This window comes from Trichophyton benhamiae (assembly GCF_000151125.1).
Source record: "Trichophyton benhamiae CBS 112371 chromosome Unknown contig00074.8, whole genome shotgun sequence".
Classification (NCBI taxonomy): Eukaryota; Fungi; Ascomycota; class Eurotiomycetes; order Onygenales; family Arthrodermataceae; genus Trichophyton; species Trichophyton benhamiae.
Window position 1 is genome coordinate 504,376 of NW_003315102.1, and position 21,217 is coordinate 525,592.

The 21,217-nt window shown below is 40.2% G+C and overlaps 4 protein-coding genes across 4 annotated transcripts, besides 3 other annotated features; 2 read left to right on the forward strand and 2 right to left on the reverse strand.

The window, feature by feature from the left end:
* Positions 1-55: 55 nt before the first annotated feature.
* ARB_00186 (DUF647 domain protein) lies at positions 56-731 on the forward strand (the record flags this gene model as incomplete). Its single annotated transcript, XM_003013689.1, has 2 exons — positions 56-533; positions 709-731. The coding sequence occupies 2 exons, from the start codon at positions 56-58 to the stop codon at positions 729-731; spliced, it is 501 nt and encodes a 166-aa protein (XP_003013735.1).
* An 8,231-nt stretch (positions 732-8,962) lies between these two features.
* ARB_00187 (uncharacterized protein) lies at positions 8,963-9,211 on the reverse strand (the record flags this gene model as incomplete). Its single annotated transcript, XM_003013690.1, has 1 exon — positions 8,963-9,211. One exon carries the CDS (start codon positions 9,209-9,211, stop codon positions 8,963-8,965), a length of 249 nt encoding a protein of 82 aa, XP_003013736.1.
* Positions 9,212-9,649: 438 nt separating this feature from the next.
* Positions 9,650-11,072, reverse strand: ARB_00188 (uncharacterized protein; the record flags this gene model as incomplete). The annotated part of the gene is made up of 5 exons (XM_003013691.1): positions 9,650-9,921; positions 10,060-10,244; positions 10,391-10,578; positions 10,757-11,033; positions 11,056-11,072. The coding sequence occupies 5 exons, from the start codon at positions 11,070-11,072 to the stop codon at positions 9,650-9,652; spliced, it is 939 nt and encodes a 312-aa protein (XP_003013737.1).
* Positions 11,073-11,203: 131 nt separating this feature from the next.
* On the forward strand, positions 11,204-12,220 carry ARB_00189 (G-protein signaling regulator, putative; the record flags this gene model as incomplete). Its single annotated transcript, XM_003013692.1, has 1 exon — positions 11,204-12,220. The coding sequence occupies one exon, from the start codon at positions 11,204-11,206 to the stop codon at positions 12,218-12,220; it is 1,017 nt and encodes a 338-aa protein (XP_003013738.1).
* A 1,375-nt stretch (positions 12,221-13,595) lies between these two features.
* Positions 13,596-13,701: a repeat region (AT_rich region).
* Position 13,702: 1 nt separating this feature from the next.
* Positions 13,703-14,217: a repeat region (AT_rich region).
* Positions 14,218-19,281: 5,064 nt separating this feature from the next.
* Positions 19,282-20,896: a repeat region (AT_rich region).
* Positions 20,897-21,217: the final 321 nt, after the last annotated feature.

The following is a 21,217-nucleotide window of genomic DNA, read 5'->3' on the forward strand; positions in this document are numbered from 1 at the left end:
CTTTTTACTTATCGTACACCTGGGGACAAACCACGCCGCAGTTAGGGCAGTCAAAATGACAACTATGAACCGCCAGCGTACCAATATTGTCTTCTCCCATCTCTTCGAGGACGATCGAATCCTCACGCCAGCCGAGACTTCCGAGGAAGAACGAATCTTCGAGAGAGACGGCGTGCTCCGGTGGAAAGCTGAATCTAGTGGTATTCTGGGAACCTGTCAAATTGGAACCTCCCTGGAGCAGCTACTACTACTGCTACCTGAACAGGCTGATAGAGACGCCCTAGAGACCAGCCAAACGAGTAGCACAGCTATGGAAGCCAGTACCAATCTGACGGCTCTTCTCGAACTATTCGGAGAAGAGGAGTATATCCTCTACTTTGGCCCCCTGTCCCGCAGAGGAGCCATCGTACTAAAGGCCGGAGCTACTGCACAAGCACAGCTGAAAGCATGGAGTCATGCGCTTCTTGTTTCTCGACATCTGGCAAGGAAAAATGGCACAGCTACTTGCATACACGAGAAACAAGGCGGTCAGGGTGAGCTGTCACCGTCGGTGTCGGTACTATCTATTTTGAGAGACACGCTGCGGGAGCATACGAGGACGTTTAAGGACAGGGTCAAGCGCCTCGAACACGCTGGCTGGCAGACGGACGTCGCCTCCCTCGAGACAAAGCCGGGAAGGAGAGTTCACGTATCCGTTTGAGCCAACAGATAAGCTGTACGCAAAGTTGTAAACCGAGGCCCCTTGGAGGTCGTAAGAAGGTCATCCTTCAAAGGACCCCTCAGGGGGTATCATTGGTAGCTAATATCGCTAGTCAATTCCAGATGAATGGTATAATATTGATCTCAACCATTTGAAGGGGGTTCCCAGATACCAGGACTCTGGATATAATATGTTTCTTTTTCTCTCTCCCTTTTATTTATTTATTTATTATTTTTTATTTCATTTCAGCTGCTTCTTCCTGGGGTATCTCAACTCGTCGAGACAACGGCAGCCCTGCTGGCCGGTGACTCACTGGGAATTAATAACAAACAACATGGCAAACGCCGAGTGGCCGGGTCCATCTTCCATCCCATAAGGAGGCAGCTGCAGGTATCGGAAGAAGAAAAAAGTCCTCTTCATGCATAGACGAGATGAAGGACGACGGCGTCTCTTCCCTTCTCTCCTGTATACGCCGTATAAAAATCTTGCTCTTGCCTTGTAGCCGACCAAGAAGACACTTGAAGCCCCTAATCGGGGTATCTTCGCTACCAATCGCCGGATTAGGTAGTCCAATTCAACTGATTTCTTTTTTGGCGAAGAAGAAAAGATACAGACAGGCCAAGCAGGAAGATTATGATGACAATGACATGCAGTTCGTTTCCTGTATGCATCTCGTGGCATCAGGATGCATGGTTTATATTGCTGCTGCTCTTCTAGAGCAACAAAGACGGAGGCAGAAGCGAAGGGTCTGGCTGCGTGCCTTGCAGCCGCGCATAGCCACATGGTTTTTATATATAAACAAATTTGTCTTTTAATATATGTATATCTCATTGATTCGCCCATGCAAGCGATGTACACCGAATGTAGAATATGTTAAACCCCAATGCCAACGAGCCTGTAATGTCTTACAGGCGCAGATGGCCTTGAGTTCTACGGTTGAGCAGTGCGTCGTATATGCTGTTTGAAATATAGATGTCAGTGACGCAACACTTCCCACCCGGCTCGCCGTGATCGTCGAAACATCGATCAATCACGGATCATAAACATGGATCCATAGAGTTGAATATGGAGAACCACCCATCGTTCAATTCAATATCCAGGCATGCGTCAGTCCTTCAGTTGCAAAAATGACAGCGGGAGAGACGACTCCACAACCCCATATCGCCCTATGGTTGCGCTGCTGAAACGGCGCCGTTCCTATCCAACCATCTGGTTATAGTTGCATGAACTAGCAACAAGCATCATCTATCAATCTGGCACCATCAGGTCGCGGGGTCACCAGAATAACCCTCTCCAGGGTTTGCAGGCCCACGCAATAAACTCCTCCCCAGACATATAAACACAGCCCCTAGTCTGTCGGCATCCTGGGCCGTTGATCCGCGGCCAATAGTGGGCAGCAGCTATCACGGTGGGAGGGATAACCATGACGATATTTGACGGCACTAGTTTGGCGATAATGTGATTGAAAGTGGGCTCAGGGTCGTGTTCGATAAGAAAGCAGCTATATATATATATACACACATGATAAAGCATATGTGTATATACAACTAACACTGTAAGTATACATACTTGGTCGAGCAGGTATACGAGAGAGGCAAGGGAGAGAAGACCGGCAGTTCCGGCAACCCCAGAAAAGTCAACAAGCGCCGAGGGATGTTGTATCCATCCCGTTCGATGATGACATTGTGCATCCTTCAATATGGGTTATGGTATAACTGGCAGGGAACGGAAGACCAAGAGTCCAATCTCCGAGTATCTCTATCACACTCTCTCAACCGAGATGATAGAAGACCGGGTAGGAGTAAGTGAAAAAGACGGTCAAGGGAGGAACGCCACGATGAGCTGATGATAGCCATAGAGACACCACCGTTATAGCTGGCTAATCCATCTGCCTACACTAGAACCCTGATAGTTTCAACGGACTCGCCATCAACATCCACCCATCCAATACCAAAAGTCGTACGGGGGAAGGAAGACAAGTTACCCCAGATGCTCGTCCTCCCCGCAAAGCTTGGCCATCTAGGTATCTTCTTCCTTTTTCCCAACGGCGACCTTCCTTGGCCGGGCTTACCGGGGATCAAAACTGGTCAATCATGGGCTGGAGGCGAGCGTAGGGGATATTGCTCATTTCCAAGTGTTGGTTCGTATACATTAATAATTCCAACAGCTGAGTCTCATATGTGTGCGCGTGTGGACAATGACAAGCATCCTCTCTCTTGGCCGTCCGTCCGTTCAAAAGCCAGCTTCTTGCGGCCCGATAAACACGAGAAGTATGCATCAGGGTACTCTCCTTGCTTGCCCTTGCCATGCTTATGGGCCGAGGGATGGGGAAAGGAGCGAGAGAGGGTCGTCCTACTTCGCTTTCACCTCCCTCTCGTGTCATTTCACTTGATCAAATCGAATGTCGCCATGTCATCATCATCTGTAGTCACCGACAAATACGACGGACTGGTATTGAATTTTTCCAGATTAATCCAATCCTCCCGGCTAACACTGGGGAACTGGCGATAGGGCGCAAGTACTGCTCCCCACACACCCTTTAGATTGGCAGATTCATTGATAGTAGCGTATATCTCTTGTATATACGCCAGACTAAGTCGCAGTGATTGATCCACGAGATGAAGAAGCTGGAGAAGAGTCGGACATGTGATACTTGATAGCCAGGATCTACCATGTATAGTCCACCAGCAAGCGCGAAGATATCAAACTGATTCGGATGGAGCCATGACGGAGATCGATCGACCTTAATAATTCGAAGACTTTAAAGTCTTAACCTTCTTTCTCTTGTTTCTCCATGGCGATGGCGACATCTTCAACTTTTCTCCCCTCTCGTTTCTGCCTTACCGACCATCGCTGGCTTCAAACATCGAACCCCCTTACCGAGCAGACGGGTCTCGTGGCGATCTCATTCAGCCATCCCCCGGATTCTCCTTCCCAAGGACCAGGGAGAGAGGCAGGCCAACGGACGCATCGGGAACCACCGACAGCTACTAGTTCGGTTCTCAACCGCTTGAAGCGAAACGAGTAGTCTGTGTCTATTATTAATAGTAAGAGGGAAGCGCGGACACGGCGCCAGCGATGACCCCTTTGAGGCATCGTTGGTATTAAAAGAAACTCCTGGGGAAAGGCATGAATCTTGACTCAAGCGACAGGGAGATTTCTTCTGTGCCTGTAGCATTGACTCTCTGGCGCTTGCAGAGGCTGCTCGAGGGCCTCTTTGCATGTATATCAAGGCGGCGCCTCGTCCAGAGGGAAGCCGTTGACTGAGGGCCCAAACTCCTCACGGCCCCAATTCTAAGGGGACGCCGAAGTAAATCATAATAGATTATGTTATTTATAGCATCAACCTTCACAGAAAAAGGGTCATCTTGCTGCTTCTTCATTGTCTGTATTATTATTATTTTTTTTAATGGCTGCAGCTTGCCTGAACGCCGTTTTCGGAGCAACCAAGCCATGCGTCAAGCCTGGGGAACCTTCGAGCCTGAGGTGCCCAATGAAGGGAGGGAAAAACAAAGGAACTCGTATAGTGCTTGAATAATCAATTGGTAAGAGGCACTGGTACAGAGGCAAAAAAAGGATTGGTAAAAAGCAAAAGGGGCTTCTCTTAAAGAAGAACGCCTTTTGCCTGTTTGAGTCAAGAGGCAAGCGACCACGAAGAACTATTCGACCGGAAGCCAGGCCCCGACCCAATCAAGCGGACGTCAAAGGTCGAATTCGAGAGGCCATGCATTGGATCAGTAAGAAAGGGACGGCTCAACGCCCGAGAAGAAGGCCTTGCCATGGCGGAGGTTCAGGCGGGAAGCAGCAAGACCAGAGCAAAAAGCAGGAGAAGATCCGGATAACATATCCTCTTAGGGGAAGGATGATCTAGATCAGTCGGGTTCACCCCTTAAAAAAATCATCTTAATTTTTTCACCTTAAATTATCATCGATCAGTTTATTTTCCTCTCGCAAAAATAAACTGTTTGCCAGCATCAACGGATAAAAAGATAGTTAAATCAGGCTCGTCGTTTTTTTATTTTTTTTATTTTTTTTGCAGGTTTTCACTTGGTTATCTCGGGCAAAGCCGATGGCAATGTTTGTTGTCAGAGTATTGCATGTGTGCGTGTTTGATATCAATAGTCTCGGAAACGAGATCGGGATAGACTCTGTGTTTGATAGGGAGTATGTATCCTGGACGTATATAAGTAGAAGTCGATCTTAGCGACGTCAAATATCGAATTCACTTCGGCCAACTGGTTAGTTAGTTGTTAGCCTGGAGGCGAAAATAAAATAATAGAATAAACATAAACAAGATAATAATAAAAAGAGATAAACTCGCCTAGTGACGGATGTGGTGATGACGATGAAGATGACGATGGAGAGGGGACGGCGATGATATACAAGGTGGGTACGGAGTACAGTCCAAGTAAGTAGAAATATACATCAGCGATAAAAAATCTCTGCCGTTGAGCTACTCCGTATTGGCATGCAATATATCCCCCGGGCCGGGCGTAGGGCTGGACGCATATTGTTTGTCCCCGTCTACCGTGGAGTACGGCAATATAAGTATAGTAATTACTTGCTTTTATGACGGTGCCACCAGCCCGCCAGCCGCCTTGGGAAGAAAACCCTTCGACGGGAAGTTGCCAATAGCCGAGAGAAGCACGGCCAGATAGTGGCGAAAAAAGAAAACGCAGAGATTTTTTTCATAAACAGCCTAGATGTAACAGACCGTTAACTAGTTAGCTAGCCAGCCAGCTAGATGATGGCGAGAAGTCGCAGACTACCTTGATGTCACTTTTCTGCTTCCCCGTCTAGGACATCTCAAGTTCGACCGGGAGAAAGGAGCGGCGAGTCCCGAGGAGCTGTAACTGACCAACCACCCTCGTCACTTGGATGCATGTGCTAGAAGGATTCTAGAAGGACAAGCGGACAGGGACAAGGATGAAAGGACGGGAGTTGTCTTCCAGAACCTTTCTAGAAGGGGGATTGCGGCCTTTTTTCTCTTCCTTTGGTTGCTTGGGTTCCTTACACCTTGCTGTACGCTGTGTATAATACGGACAGGGGTTCAGGGGGTGGAGAGCGAGGGAGCCTGTGAGATGCTCGGCCAACGATGTTGACAGAAGAGACATCCACCACCCCCATTTTCGCTCCATTTCCTAGCCCTATACCAAGCGGCATGTTAATACCCTTTCGAAGGGGGTAGAGGGTCAAGCTTATCTGTGAGATGTTGGAATTATCCGTTGAGCAATCCGGAGACTAAGTTGGTAGTGTGAGCTATACGGAGAGACACTCCGTCAATGGTGCGTTGGATGGATGCTGATGGAGATGCCCCAGTGCGGGCATTTTCTTTTGATCGAGAAAGATTGACAGCCGTCTCCTCACCACCATGCCAATCGGCGATTTGGTGGAGGGAATATACGTGGTCTCAATTACGAAATAGTTAACCATCCCGCGACTGGGACGAACAGGATAATCTATCTCAGACCCCTATGATCCCACTTCTGGATGGATACTCAAGAGGCCAAACGAGAGAGAGAGTGTGTGTGAGTGAAAGATGTCGAACCCTTGTTTGTTCAAGGGGGAAAGCGCGATTTATTTTTGCATATCTTTTTCAGATTTTTCCCCTTTCCCACTGCGGCCCACGTTGAGGATGCAGGTCTCTTTGTTGGAGGCTGTTCGTTGCCGCCAGCGTCGAAGTCGAAAGACGGCGTATGATGTGGCTTCCATGCATGGCCAGCACGTAGCTAGCTGCTGGCCCCCTTTGAGCGGTGTGGCAGCAGCACGATCTGGTTGCTGCTCGCTGGCTGATAGAGAGACAGGAATGCCCGATGCACGATGGCATGGCTATCCAAAGTCAGCCTCAAGAAAAGGCGCCGCCATGCATATCGCTTAGACAGGACGTCTCCTGATGATTGTTCGCAGTACGGAGTCGTACGTATGATGTATGTTTTTCCCGTATCAAGGCGCTGGGCGGATACACGCCTGAGATTCCGACGCAGACATGAGTCCCCATGGCACTGGTACGCTACGAATGCAGGCCTTGCATGTACAGCGCCTAGGAAGCGAAGCCGGAAATTCGCCCTTTTGCCCACCCCTCCTTGTCTGCTCGTTAGTGCGACTGTTTAGCTGATAGTATAAGCATAAGTTGTGTTTATCAAAGCTCTCCCTTGTCACTCCGGAAAGTTTCTTGCTCCGTGGGAATGTGTTGACAGCGAGTAGGGCGAGTCGTAAGCAGTTGTTATACAGAGTAAGTATATGCAACTGCTCTCTGGATGCTCCTGATGGGCCGCGAGATCCGGGCCATCGCGCATGGATCTCGATTGTATGGAGCATCTGTGACATACCATGACAGCGCACACAGGAACACGCATCCACGCATCGAAGAGTCGAATTTCTCATTCATGTTCCATACACTCCCGTCGTGTTTACCCTCCCCCCCCCCCCTTCCTCTGCTTCGTCCGTTTGTCTGAATAGGACGGGTTCCCTTTAAACTGGAGAACCGTCTGAAACAAGGGGCGTAACGTCAACTGGCCGGACATTTTTAGATCACCCAGCTTTTAAAATTCCCCTATCGGCCAACACAACGCCTTTTGGACATCAACTGACATCATGCCCTGCATTACCCGACGGGTCTCCTCTGGCTCACCGTCGCGGGGAGGAGAACAAGCGAGAGGAGAAGGGGAAGACTCGCCACACAGCATCCACGCCCTTCATGATAGTTTCACAGCTGCCCTCCCGAACAGTCTTCATGCATGGAATCTTCTTTCTTTCGCCGTTTTCCCTTCCTTCATGATAGTAGCACTTTAGCTATGCATGAGTGGGTTTCTTTTATTTTATTTTCCCCCCGTATCGGCGCAAATATATAGTTGTAGTAATGATTTGTTCCGTGTGTGTGTGTTGTTGTGCTCAAACGAGGTCAAGATGACGATAGTTGTGCCCAGGAGATCGGCGGTATATCTCTTTCTCTCCCTCTCTCGGAGTCTCTCTCGCTCCTGGCCTGATATCCCAGAAGGGGCAGAGAAAGCAGACAACAAAAAGCAACGAGGAGCAAAAAAAAGAAACGAGAAGCAAAAGGACGATCGGCAGCCCGGGTAAGGATGTCATCGATGCTAAAAAAGAAGTCCAGAAAAGTTGTCACTTTTTTTTTTGCGTCGCCGACGGCGCCTATAGGTGCTTGTCATAGCCAATATTTTAATTGTCAGGCTTAATTACTCTCTCCCTCCCGCTCTTGCCTGGAGTTGCCGCCGACATCTCGCTTCGAGCTGGTGAGAGTTGGTTAGCTTATTAGGCGGTTTATGGTGAACTGTCGATGATGAAACTGGCATGTTAAGTCAGGCCACCTTTCTTCATCATCCACACCATCGGGATGAAGCAAACGAGGCGTCAGAGGCATTGCATCTCTTTCTCTGGCCGCAAAATGGAGAAATGGAACCCTTGCCCTGCCCCTTCTCTTGCTTTCGCCCTGAAGGTGACTTGGCAGGCCATTTTTCCTCTCTGGGATGTAGTCATGGGCGTTGTTAGTACCACTTGTATGTAACGAGATGCTGTGAGACTCGCTCTTGTTGCCCTTGTTGATATAGTTATCCTCCGAGTAAGTGCGGACTGGGTGCTGCGTAATCTGCGGTACTTTCTCAGTTGTCCACGATGTGCATGCAATTTATTATTGTTTTTTGGGCATCTGCGCGGAGCATCATCAGGTAGCCTTTTGCTGATAGTCTCGTAAGTGGTTTCTGCGAAGCTTATGGCCTGATCCTAGCTTTACTCTTTTTTTACCCGCCAGATTCAAAACCGAGCTCATGGCATGAACTGATGTGCAGGAGGGATAGAATGTATCTTTTTTGTCCCTTTCGTTTGTTTTTCCTTCGTCGTCTCGGCGCTTGATTCTTCATAAAGGCTGTTGATATACTACTGAGTACACCTTGAGCTTTTGCCTCCAATTATTCGCTGGCGTGCAACGACAGCACTGCTGTGGCCGTGACACTGCTTAGACTTGCCTGGGCCCTGATGACCCGTGGACCTGTTCGAAATGGGTTCGAGTCTTATATATTTATTGCTTTCTTGTCGATGTTGCACCTTCATGGGGGACCTGGGGTGTGGGGGTTTGGCTCTCGCTGTCCTTTTGACTGCCTGCTCTTTCCCACACACCCCTGGACAGTCTTCGGTGCTACCATGTAAAGAGGAAGAGGATAGGATGATAAGCGGGAGTGTAAGAAGGAACATAAAAGTGGGATGATGAACGTATGATTCCTGGGCGAGGAGAGGAGTTAAGTTAATTAGTTATCGTCCTGTGCAACCGGAAGCAGCCCTGGCAAGGACAAGAGAGATGCAGAGCAAAAAGAACCTCGACCTGGAGAGAGAGGACTGGTAGATGGACAGGGCAAGGTCCCCAGGCCGAGTTCTAGCCAGCTGGTGGAAAAGTGGAAGCTGGTCCCGGTCGAAATCTTCAGCATAGCTACTCGAAGTTTCTGCTGCCTTTCCAGCGTGGTTGTCAGTGACCGTTTGTTTTGCTGAGGGAATATATCCCATCCCATCTCAATCCCGTATATTTCTTTCTCAACGGAGCTGCCGGAAGCACCAGGGAGTGAGTTGTGATCGAGAGGACCAGCAGTGAAGAGCAGAGAGCGTGTAATATCTCATCTCTATATCTCCACTTGCCGCTGTCTATTATGCATGAAACAGACTCAGGTACGACCAAAGCGAAGAAAAAAAGCAACAGCTTCTCTCTGTCTTTACCTATCTGTCTCTTATTCTCTCTAGGGTCTCAGTCTTTCTGTTGTGCCCTTTTTTTCTTGTCTTCTCTGGATGCTCCCTCCTCCAGGGCTTGGTCATTGACCCTCGAAAAGGTAACTCTCGAGCTTACCTGTTCTCTCCTGTTTTCACGGTTCGTCCCAGTCGATCGTTGGCGTCACACTTGCGGGTGGCATCGAACAAGCACAAACCGTAAATCCCTTGCTGACGATCCGTTTAGAAGAAGCAAAAAATAGTCCAAGGCCCAAAAAGAGCCCAAGAGAAGGAGAGATTCTTCTTCGTCTTCTTTTTGCTTCCCGGGTGGCGACCGTAAATGTCGGCTTGCTGGGCTGGCTTCTTCTGGCCCCCCTTGCTTTTTCCAACCTTTTGCTGGGAACTGGGCTTTCTACCTTTTTTTGTTATTTTTTGCTTTTTCTCCTCTCTGCTGCTGCTTCTCTCCTTCTTTTCAAACTCTGGAAACTCTGGAAAAGAGACAGAGAGAGTTAAGGCTAGAAAGTGATTATTATATCGCTGGTTGGTAGGTCATAATATAGCTTATAGGCTTTATAATCGAAGGTTGAAAAGCAATAATAAATCTGGAACTCATTCCTTAGCAATTTCCTAGAAGGTGAAAAGAATCCCCTTACCTGATATATCGAACCACAAGTAGAGGCAAACAGCACAGCTAGCAGCGAAAGGGGGGAGAACTGCTGCCCTGTCTACCGGTCGAGTCGCCGGCGCATCCTCGCCCTGGGCCCTCCTCATCTCCAACTCGTCTGCCTTTTTTTTTTTTTTTGTAAATCTTCGTCCTGCAAAAAAAAAAGAAGACGTCCTATCCTTGCAGGCGGCAGAGGCAGGGCTCCGGGGTCATACAAGGGGGGAGGGGGGGCTCCTCCTGCGGTCTCTCATGCTCTGGTCTGCGTCTCCTCGCTGTCTCGCTGGCTGCCCTCGTACCAAGTCGATACAAGTGTAGTTTACCGCACTAGAAGAAAAAGCAACGAGGAAAGTAAATAGGAAAAAGAAAAGACGAGGAAGCAGACGAAGAAGCCTGGGTGGAGCATCTCTTTATAAGTATCTCTCCACTGTGTTTTGCGAGTCAGGGTACTTTTGGCCGACGGGGGTTGGTTGAGAGAGGTTCGACGATGGTCGTCCTTTTTTATACATAACTAGAGAACAGCCGCCGCCTTTCTTCGTCTTCCGCCAACAACACCTCAACACCACAACACCACAACTATCACAACTACACCTCATACCACATACAACGACCTCCAGCAGCCGGCATACAAGACGCTGGCCCTGGCCTCATATACTTGCAAGACGGACAGACTCATGCGCCGTGTTTACGCCCTCATTGACTAGATCTTCTGGGCTGACGCTGCCGCCCATTGAACGTTGAACACTGAACTCTGAACACTGAACAGACAGCCCCAATTCCACCGTCCGCCAGAGACACCTCGCCTCAGAGAGACCACTCAGATACCATCCGTAACCCTGGCCAGCACGGCCTTTCACGTCAGAAGCAAGGGGGAGGGGGAAGGGAAGGCCAGAGTGTGGAAAGATATCCGGTCCAGAGACACCAGCAGCCGGTCCACCAGCAGCAACAACAATATCAACACCAACACTAAGAAGCCAACCAGCTGTACCACCAAGGGGATGCCATCCTGCGGCAGAGGCTCGCGCTACTCGACCATCACCATCACCCCGTCAACCTGGAATCCAGGCTTCACGCCAGACTCGTCTGCCTACAGCTCGCCGGCGCCCTCGGTCCTCGACTCGGACGAGGAGAGGGTGATGGACGGTTGGCACTTCTCGCGGCCGTCTAGTCTGGCGCTTCCAGGTGGCCCGCTGCTCTCCCGGCCCACGCTGGACGATGTGCTCTCAAACACCGCAGCTCCTCCTTACACGCTCGCAGCCTTCATGGCCTACCTCTCGCAGAACCACTGCCTCGAGACGCTCGAGTTCACCATGGACTCCAAGCGCTATGCTGATACATACAATGCCGTCTCCCGCCAGCTAGGCGAATTCCCCATTCTCTCCGACTCCCCGCAAGCAGACCACCTTTGCATGCTCTGGCATAGGCTGCTATCCGCCTATGTCATGCCGGGATCTCCCAGGGAGATCAACCTTCCAAGCGCCGTCAGGGATGCCCTGCTGAGACACTCCAATCTCAGAAGACCTCCGCCACCCGAGACGCTCGACGCTGCCGTCAAGCGAATTCACGACCTCATGGACGAGTCTATCTTCATTCCCTTTCTCAACAGTCACGCCTCGCCCCAGTCACAGCCGAGCTATTCCCGAGATGGCTCTCCTGAGGACCGTGAAGTTGGCCGTCACAAGTCGATGCGCAAACGGCTATCACCGCAGTCCTCCTTTGTCACCTCTCCTCGCTCCGCTGCTGCTCCCGGCAGTGGTTATTTCTCATACCATTCTTCTTCAAACCCATCTACTAGCCCTCCCTCTTCTCACCACACTTCCATCTCCAGGACAACTACCACCAGCAGCCGCTCCTCTCCTTACGGCTATGCCAGTGGTGACTCGGTCTCAGGCACTCTGACAGACGACTCCGGCAGCAGCCTGCCTTCGAGCCCCGGTGCAGGAGATCCCATGACTCCGCCCACAACCCCGCCGTCGAGTGACATGCACCATCCCCACCATCATCATTCCAAGAGCCGACAAGACAATGCCTGGAAGAAGATGGGCATGAAGCTTGGTTGGAAGAAGAAGTCTGGTGGCAGCAGCGCCGGTGGTCGTGGCTATTCAACTACCTCAACCACCAGGGACACCCGATATCAAGATGACATGTATTAATCTTTGCTCTTTCCTTTCTTTTTTTTTCCTTCTACCACTTTTTAGCTTCTCACGCCCTCCTGCTCTTTCGCCCTCGCCCTACCATGTCCCTACCATGTCCCTTCCATGCATATGGTACATTCACGGCTCGACCGACCTATACCTACACATCATTTCCATTCCATCCCAGACACGACCGGAACGAAAGGCATATCAAGAAACCTTAACGACTTTTCCCCCATTCTTCGCCAAAAGCAAAATTCTTATCAAAATCCGGACCGCTGGCGTGGTTCTAGACCTCTCTTCTCTTCCTCTTCTTATACATACTTGACCACCACTTTTTCTTCTGTCTGACTATTTTATGATTTCCTTGCTTGCACTGTACGGAGTTTATACCCATGGCCATGGCATTGAACATTCAGCATTGTTTTTTTCTTTTTCTCCTCTCCCTACTTTCCTTCTGTTTACAGCGAATCCATGGATGGAGAGCGTGTATTATTTTCTTTCTTGACACGACTGAGCATTTGCTTCATTCGCATCCTCATCTACCAATGTACCTAACTAGCTTCACTTCCTCACTTCCCTCGCGACCTTGTCCGTTACAAGGTTCCGTTTGCCCTGCCCTGTCTCTTAGCCAGGGCAAGCCAATATGACTTGATGAAATGACTAGCATCATCCTTGCAGGCGTACCGTGTGCTTCTTTTCCCACCCCCCTTGCACATCCATACACATAAATGTAATGGAGACATACGTAAGAGGAAATGAATTACATCACTCTCCCACTTTTTGCCGCTGAAGCTGCACGTACGTAATAGACAGGGACCACCCTATGCATCCCAACTGCTTATTCTCCTTGCATCGCAGCAAGGTAGGCAAAGAAGACAACCCCAATGGCATCTCTGCAAGCGACATCAGATTAGGTAAGCGAAGCTGGCCTTGTCATGTGACAGGCAACAAGTCACGGCCTCGTCGGGGCCGATGGACACGCCACAGGCAGTATTTGATACAAGAAAGTTCGAGCGGCGAGCTACGCTCGCCGCCAGGCATCAGTCATCTAATCAGTGAATAATACCTGGTGGCGAATACTTAATTATATATAAAGATACTTAACTACCTCTAAGTAACGTTAAATAATTAAAGGCTTAAAATTTTATTTTATTAGGCCTAATAGTTATAAATATAAAATTAGTACCTTATAACTAGTAGTAGTAGAAGTATTTTATAGCTATCTAGTTACTATAATAGGGCGTTATATATTAATAATATAGGCCTTAGGGGTATTAATATATAACTATACTTCTATTAGTATAGTATTCCGTAGGTATAGGTACTTTATATTAGTATTAATTTAAGAAGTACTTTCCCTAAATACTTCTCTTCCTTTCCTTATATATAGGCTTCTCTTACTTTAAGAAAGCTCTTTATTAGATATCTAGTAATTAATATTAGATACCTAATAGTTAAACCCTTTTTTAGTACTCGATTTCTACTATAGATTTTACCTAGAGGTAGATAGTCCCGTTACTCTAAATATTTATCCCTAAGCTATACTATTTAGCCTATCTATCTAGACTTCTTTATAGTATAACTCTTACCTTTACCTTTTATATTATTATCTAGATAAGGTAGCTTATTAGTATATAAATTAGTTAAAGTAGTAGCTATAGTATTACTATTATTATCCCCTAAAGAATTATCTAAACTATCTAAGTTTAAACTAGAAAAGTCTTCTAATAAATCTAAATCTACTACTATATTTTTAGACTATATAGAGGAAATATCCTAATCTTTAAACTTTTTAATAGAAGGAGGAGTTACTTTAGAGGCCTATAATATTAAGCCTAAGCTTAATTTTAAAGAATTAGAGCGAGCTTTTTTACTAATAGAGACTTTAGTAGTTTCCTCTAGAATTTATTCTATTACTATATTATTATTAGGAGTAGAGGAGGGGGGGGTAGTAGTTAATAGTCTAGACTTAGTATCTTTAGTATATAGTCTCTTAATCGGCATTATAGGGGTATTAATATAGTAGAAGTATTTAAGTCCTTTACTATAAGATAGAGCTTTAGCTATATATTTATCTACTAGGGAGTAAGATAAATACTTACGCTAGCGTACTAGGCCTAGATTTAGGTACTATCTTAGAGGTAGTAGCTACTTAAGCTTCTAGTAGATAGCTTAGTTAAAATAAGTTAATAATAGAGGACTAGCAACCCCTATATTTATAGAGATTAACGATTTAACTATTAATAGAGATTAAATAGAATATTTAAGGTAGATAAATATTCTTCTAGTAGGGGTTACTAGATATAGTATAGTAAATATTAAACTTAACGAAGCTCTATATTCTAGGGGTTAAGCTAGATAGTAGATAATAATAAACTTTAAGTTAAATAATAAAAATTTAATATTTAGTAGACTCTAGTAGAATTATAACTACTATATTAATAAAAGCTATATATAGATTAGTTATCCTAATTAATATATTAATATATATCTTACTATTTAGGTCCCTAGGCTAAATATATAGAGACTTAACCTAGAGAGTTAGAACTAGTTAACTTTCCTAATACTCTATAAAGAGTTAATTATAGCTCTTAACGAAGTAGTTATTAATAAAGAAATTACTTATAATATTATAAAACTCTATAGTTATTAGTATCTCCTCTATATAAATAATATAATTACTAATTAGAAAATTATAAAATATATCTAGTAATATCTAGAAGACCTAATTCTAGCTATTAGGCTAAGGGGACTAATAAATTATAATAAAGGGGGTAGTAATAAAGTAGGTAGTCTAAATAATAATTAAGGTAGATATATTAACTAGAAGGTAGTTAAAGTAAGAAGACTTTTAAAAGTAAATAGGATAGTTAGATTATAGATTAACTAAAATATAATATTAAGCTAGTAAAGTTAATAAAGATAGAGAAGAAATATCTAACTTTAGAAGAGTAAAATAGATATATTTAAGTACCTTCTAATATATAACGTTTCGGATAAGTAGATCTAGATCTAGATTAATAAAAAATTAAGAGGCTAGAATTAGGGTATTCTTAGGGATATCCCTCTCTATATTCTAATCTAATCTATTAGTAGTAGCTATAGCTAATTCTTTTCTAGCCTCTAAATTTAATAGAACGGTGATTTATTTAGTATCTATTACTTAGGATAATATAATATATAGCTAGCTATATATAAATATAGGAGAGCGGAGATTAACTCTAATATACTCTAATAATTAGTTTTAAGCTTTATTAATAGTTATTATAAAGGCTAGCCTTATAGAGAATTAATACTAGTAGAGCTTAAATAGGAAATTTAGAGTATTACTCTTATATTAAATATAGTAAATAAGGTAGATATTCCTATTAAAATCTCTACTATTAATTTAAACTTCGAGATATTAATATAGAGCCTAGTATAAAATAAAATATATTCTATTATAGAGCCCTTTAGATAAGTTTAAATTCTATAAAAGTATTAGCGGAACGCTAATTTTAAAGTATAACTTAGATAGTAGTAGAGAACTAAAATTTAAAAATTATAGGAATTCTCGCGAGACTTCCTTATAGGCTATATTATTAATATTAGTAGTATTAATTATATATTAAGTAAGTACTTCTTTTAGAAACTTAGTAAGAAAATACTAATTAAGAAACTATATATTCTTATTTAAAGATATTATAATAATATAATTTTTAAAAAACTCTAAATTAGTAGAATTCTTAATAAAATTTAGATATACTTAGTCTATAAAGGTAGTTAAATTAGTAGTAGACTTAATAATTAGGTAGAGTTAGATTTAACTTTATAGGGATTTATTAATAGTAAGCCTTACTAGCTACTCTATAAAAGCTCGATTTTTAGAAGTAGTACTTTGAAGTCTTATATTTTTATATAGACTTAGAATATATAAATACTACTAGATATTAGTATTATATATTATAGTATTAATAATATCTTATTAAATATCTATTAGAATAATAGATAAAATTTACTAGAAGTTTCTACCTAAAATAGTTAGTAAACTACTAAAAGGTGAATTAATTTAACGGATATCGCGGAGTAATTAATTAATAGTATTAAATATCTAAGCTAAAGTTATTAGAGTCTTATTCTAAATAAATAAAGATATCTACTAGAGTAACTCTACTAGCTAAGAAGATCTAAAAATATTATATATTAAATAGTCTTCGATAGAGATTAGAATCTTAAAATATTTATATATAGTTCTACCTCTAGATAAAAGGGTAGAAGTAATACCTATAGATATAATATAGAGTATAATAAGGCCTTAGCTATATATATATATATAGATAGTTCAATATAGAAATATCTTTTTAGTACTATCGAGACTATTAAGGAAGAATAATATCTTCTCTAGTATCTATTTTAGAGCCTCTAAAATAGTTCTATAAGCTTATTATTAATTAGTATTAAGTTATACTTCTAGCTACTTAGCTAAAGCTTTCTATTTAGCTTAATTATAGGCTAATTTTATAGTAATAAGGGGGTTTATTAGTATACTATTTCCTTCCTAGTTATTTTTAAATATTAGTAGCCCAAACTCCTTAAGGGAATATTCTTTTTATTAGAGTAGGTAATAGATAAAGTAGAGGTCTAAATCTCTTAAGGCCTTCTCTATAGTCTAGTTAGAGAGATAATTAAAATTACCTTAGGAGATTTATAAAGGAAGATTATTATAGAATTAACTACTAAATTAAGATTAAATCCTAAAAGTAGTATCCTTATTTAAACTTCTAAATAATAGAGTTAAAATAAATATTATTCTAAAAGTAGTTCTAGTTTATAGCTAGTAGGCCTCTTTAAAGTAGAATATCTACTTATTATCTCTTACTAGAAGCCCTAGAGTATAGTAGGCTTCCTAAAATATGGGTTGAATAACCCTATTAATAGTTCTAAGATCTTAATAACTCTAGGGGCCTTATATAATAGTAAGGAGATATTAAATATAGTATATATTCTATATAGATAATAGAGAGTATATTTAGCTAATTTATCTCGACTTCTATTTCTATAGCTTCTAGTATCTATCTTTTAATATTATTAGCGTATATTCTAGATTAGAAAGGATAAAAACTTACTTACGGTCCTAAATATATTAAGATATTATCTCCTAATATAGAAGTTTCTCTATAGGGTAGCCTCTATTATAGGTAAAGAAGGTATTAAGCTAAGATACTTATCTATTAATCTATTCTAGTATATCTTAGGTATTCTAGCTTTAGTCCTAGACTATAGTCTACTAAGATAGTAGGTAAACTACTAAAGGAAGGACTAAAGGGTAGTAGGAATAGATTGAGAAGCTAAATAGTCTCTAGGCTGCCTCTATAGTACCTATATATTACCCTAATATATACTATTTTATCTTATTTATCTCTCCTAAATTAAATTTGATAGTAGCGCGATCTAAGCTTTTATAAATATATTTATAAATATAATAAATAGAACCTAGTAAGATATATAATTCTATATTAATATAAGTATTAAATATTAAGTAAAAGTATAAATTATAGAGAACGATCTAACTATTATAAATTTAGATTATTAGGATAGTTTAGCGTAGATTAAAATTAGGATATAGTATATTAGTACGAACCTAATCTCTATATTAATATTTAATATATCTAGTAGATATTAAGATAATATTAGGATATAGTTTCTTTAGGAAGCTTTTAGAATAAAACTATAATTTACTATTATTATCTAAGCTATAGAGAGTTTTTAGCTATCTATTATCTACTCTATAGGGCTGGTAGATTATATACTTTATTATAATTAGAAATAGATAATTATTCTTAGGAGGAATTTTAGTATATATAAATTTATTAATATATTCTAGGTTATCCTAAGTACTATTAATCTAAAAGAGAGTATAGGAGTAAGGAAGACTTCGTTTCTACTATTTAATAACCTAGAGAGATAAAGAAGAAGTTAGTAGAAGTTAAAATAGTTAAAAAGAATTAAGGATTACTTACCTAAATATATACCCGATATTTATTAAAATAGCCTTTATAAAAGATATTAATTATAGTATTATTCTTTAAATTAAATACTTAAGATACTAAATTAGAATAGTTATTCTAGATTTACTAAGGAGTCTTATCTAAGCTTTTAAGTAGATTATTAGTTATCTTAGGCTAATAGGGGTTTGCTATAAAAGTTATAAAGAAGGCTAGCTTACTATAATATTAAATAATAGTTATTGAGTCCTAGTAATATTACTATATATTTCTAACTAAGCTAGTAAAGGTAGTAGATAGAATATAATAACTAATAGAGTCTAGTATAGCTCTAGCTACTATTATATTATATATATTCTAATAGAGCTTAGCTCGAATAATCTTCTAGTTATAATAGAAGTACTAAAGCCTCTATATATTAACTAAGAGAAGAATATTAACTATAAACTACTAAAAGAGAGCGGCCCCTCTATAGAGGATATTAAATAAGCCTTCCCTATTCTAGAGGTACTAATAATAGAAGGAATAAATAGTAACCTACTTATTTCGCTATAGTATTTTAGTAGTAGTAAAGCTATATAAAATTAATAAGTAGTTATAGCCTCGGCCGCTAATAGTATAAAATAATATATAGTAAAGAGGGAGATATAGTAGATATTTAAAGTAAATATAGGAGAACTACTAGCCCTAGGTATTTTAAGTTAGAGTAGTAGTATTAGTATTATCTATTAAAGAGTCTCGAATATAGGAGATAAATAAATTAGCTTTACTATAAGTTAGATTAGGGGCCTCCTTAAAATATAATAAAATATCTCGATAGCCCATATCGCTATACTTATAAGGAATATTAGGGATAAAGCTAGTAATCTTAGTATTAATCTAGCTAACTAGGAGATTATACTACTATCTAGAATTAGAATTCTTTATTAATCTAAGGGAAGGAGTTAATCGAATATAATCGAGCTTAATATTCTTATATAGTACCTCTCTAATATATCTAAAGAGGTAATAGTAGAGATTATAGGCTCGAATATAATTATTAGTAATAGAGATAATCTCTAAGAGATATCTAATATAGCTAATATTAGCTAACCGCTATAATATTACTTCCTAGGGGCTAAGGAAGTAGAGCTAAGTAAAGGTTAGTTTCTAGCCTAGGCAAGCTTCTAATAGCCCTTATTTATAATAAGTTATCCTCTAAATTTAATATATATAAATATATTTATAGGCGTGTAGATAATTAGACTTATAAACTATAATAGTAGTAAAGGCTAGAAAGTTATTAATATATCTAATATACCTATAAAATACTCGACCTAATCTACTAGCTTTATTTTAAGAATTATTATTATAGAATAGGCTTCTTATAGATAAGTTAACTAAGGGTTTAAATATAGGCAAATAGCTAGCAAACTTATATATATTAAGGCTGCCGTTCTTATAATATAGAGAGAAATAGTCTCTCTTCTATTTTAATAATTCTTTATTCTAGAAGATAGCCTAGTAATAAGGGTATATAATCGATCTATTATCTATATTATAAGTAACCTAAAGCCTTTAATTATTAATACTAGTAAGAAGGGATCTAGCCTCGCCAATATCCTTAATAGTATCTACTAAGGTAGCTAAAAAGAAGCTATTAATAATATCTAGGTAGGTTAAGTAGTATTCTATATAAATATAGGGCTCTAGTATATTACTATAGCTATAGTACTTAGAGGCTAATAGTATAGCCCTTAGTTAAATTCTCTTACTTTAGTAAAAATTATATATAGTATAATAATAGTCTAAATAAAAATACCTATACCTATTTATATAGTAGATACACTTAGTAGTTTAAATAATAGATAGGAGGCTTAATTTAGTAGCTATTAATAGCTTTAATTCTATAATATTATTTATAGTAGGTTCAGTATATAGAAGTAGTATAAATACTAATTAGGAAGGGATTAAGCTTACTAGTACTATATTAATAATTATTAACTAATTAGAACTAGATACTAAAGATACTAAAGTAGTAGATACGAAAGAAGATACTAGAATAGAGAGGGTAGCTTTAAATCTAAAGTAGTAGTCTCTATAGTACTTTTATCTTCTATCTACTATATCTTCTAATATAATAAAGTATCTAAAATACTTCCTAGATAGATATTCTAAGTAGACCTTTTACTAGTATAAAGGGGGTAAAATTATAGAGTATTAAGAGTAATATTAAGTAAAGTAAGTATCTCTATAAAAAGAGTATTATTTTTAATATAAGCTAGCCTCTAGAGTATAATTATAGATCTTATAGTATTTGATTTTTAAAATATAAGGTATCGAATAGTATATATATATAGAAAGAACTAAATATATATATATAAAGAGAAGATTAAATATAATAAATAGAGAAAAAGGTAGTAATAGCGAGATAGTTAGTATATATATTTAGATAGCTAGAGTATAGACTAACTAACTACTAAGCTTTAATAAAAACTATTATTAAGTATTGGGCTAGAGCTCTATTACTTAGTAAATATAGAAGAGGATATTTACTTAGTAAATATATAAAATAAAACTTACTTAATAAATATATAAGATTAAATTTACTTAATAAAGGTATATAAGAGAGAAATTATTTAGTAAATATATAATACTAAATTCTGGCTTATAGTACTATTTAAAGTCTACGGTCTATAGTACTATCTATAATATTATTTAAAGCTTATAGACTATAGTTTATAGCCTATAGTACTACTTATAGTACTACTATCTAATATTATTTTTAAAATATATAGTTAAATAGCTTAATCGAGGCCTAGTAATAGTAAAGTATATATTAATTAGCTCTAAATTATATATAGAATATATTTAGGCTAGTTCTAAATTAATTTAGAGTATTTTTAAAAATAGTATTAAAATAGTATTAGTACTACTTAAGGCTCGTAGTCTATAGTCTATAGTACTACTCGAGGTCTATAGTTTATAGTACTACTTGTAGTACTATATTTAATAATATTTTTAAAATATATAGTTAAATAGTTTAATC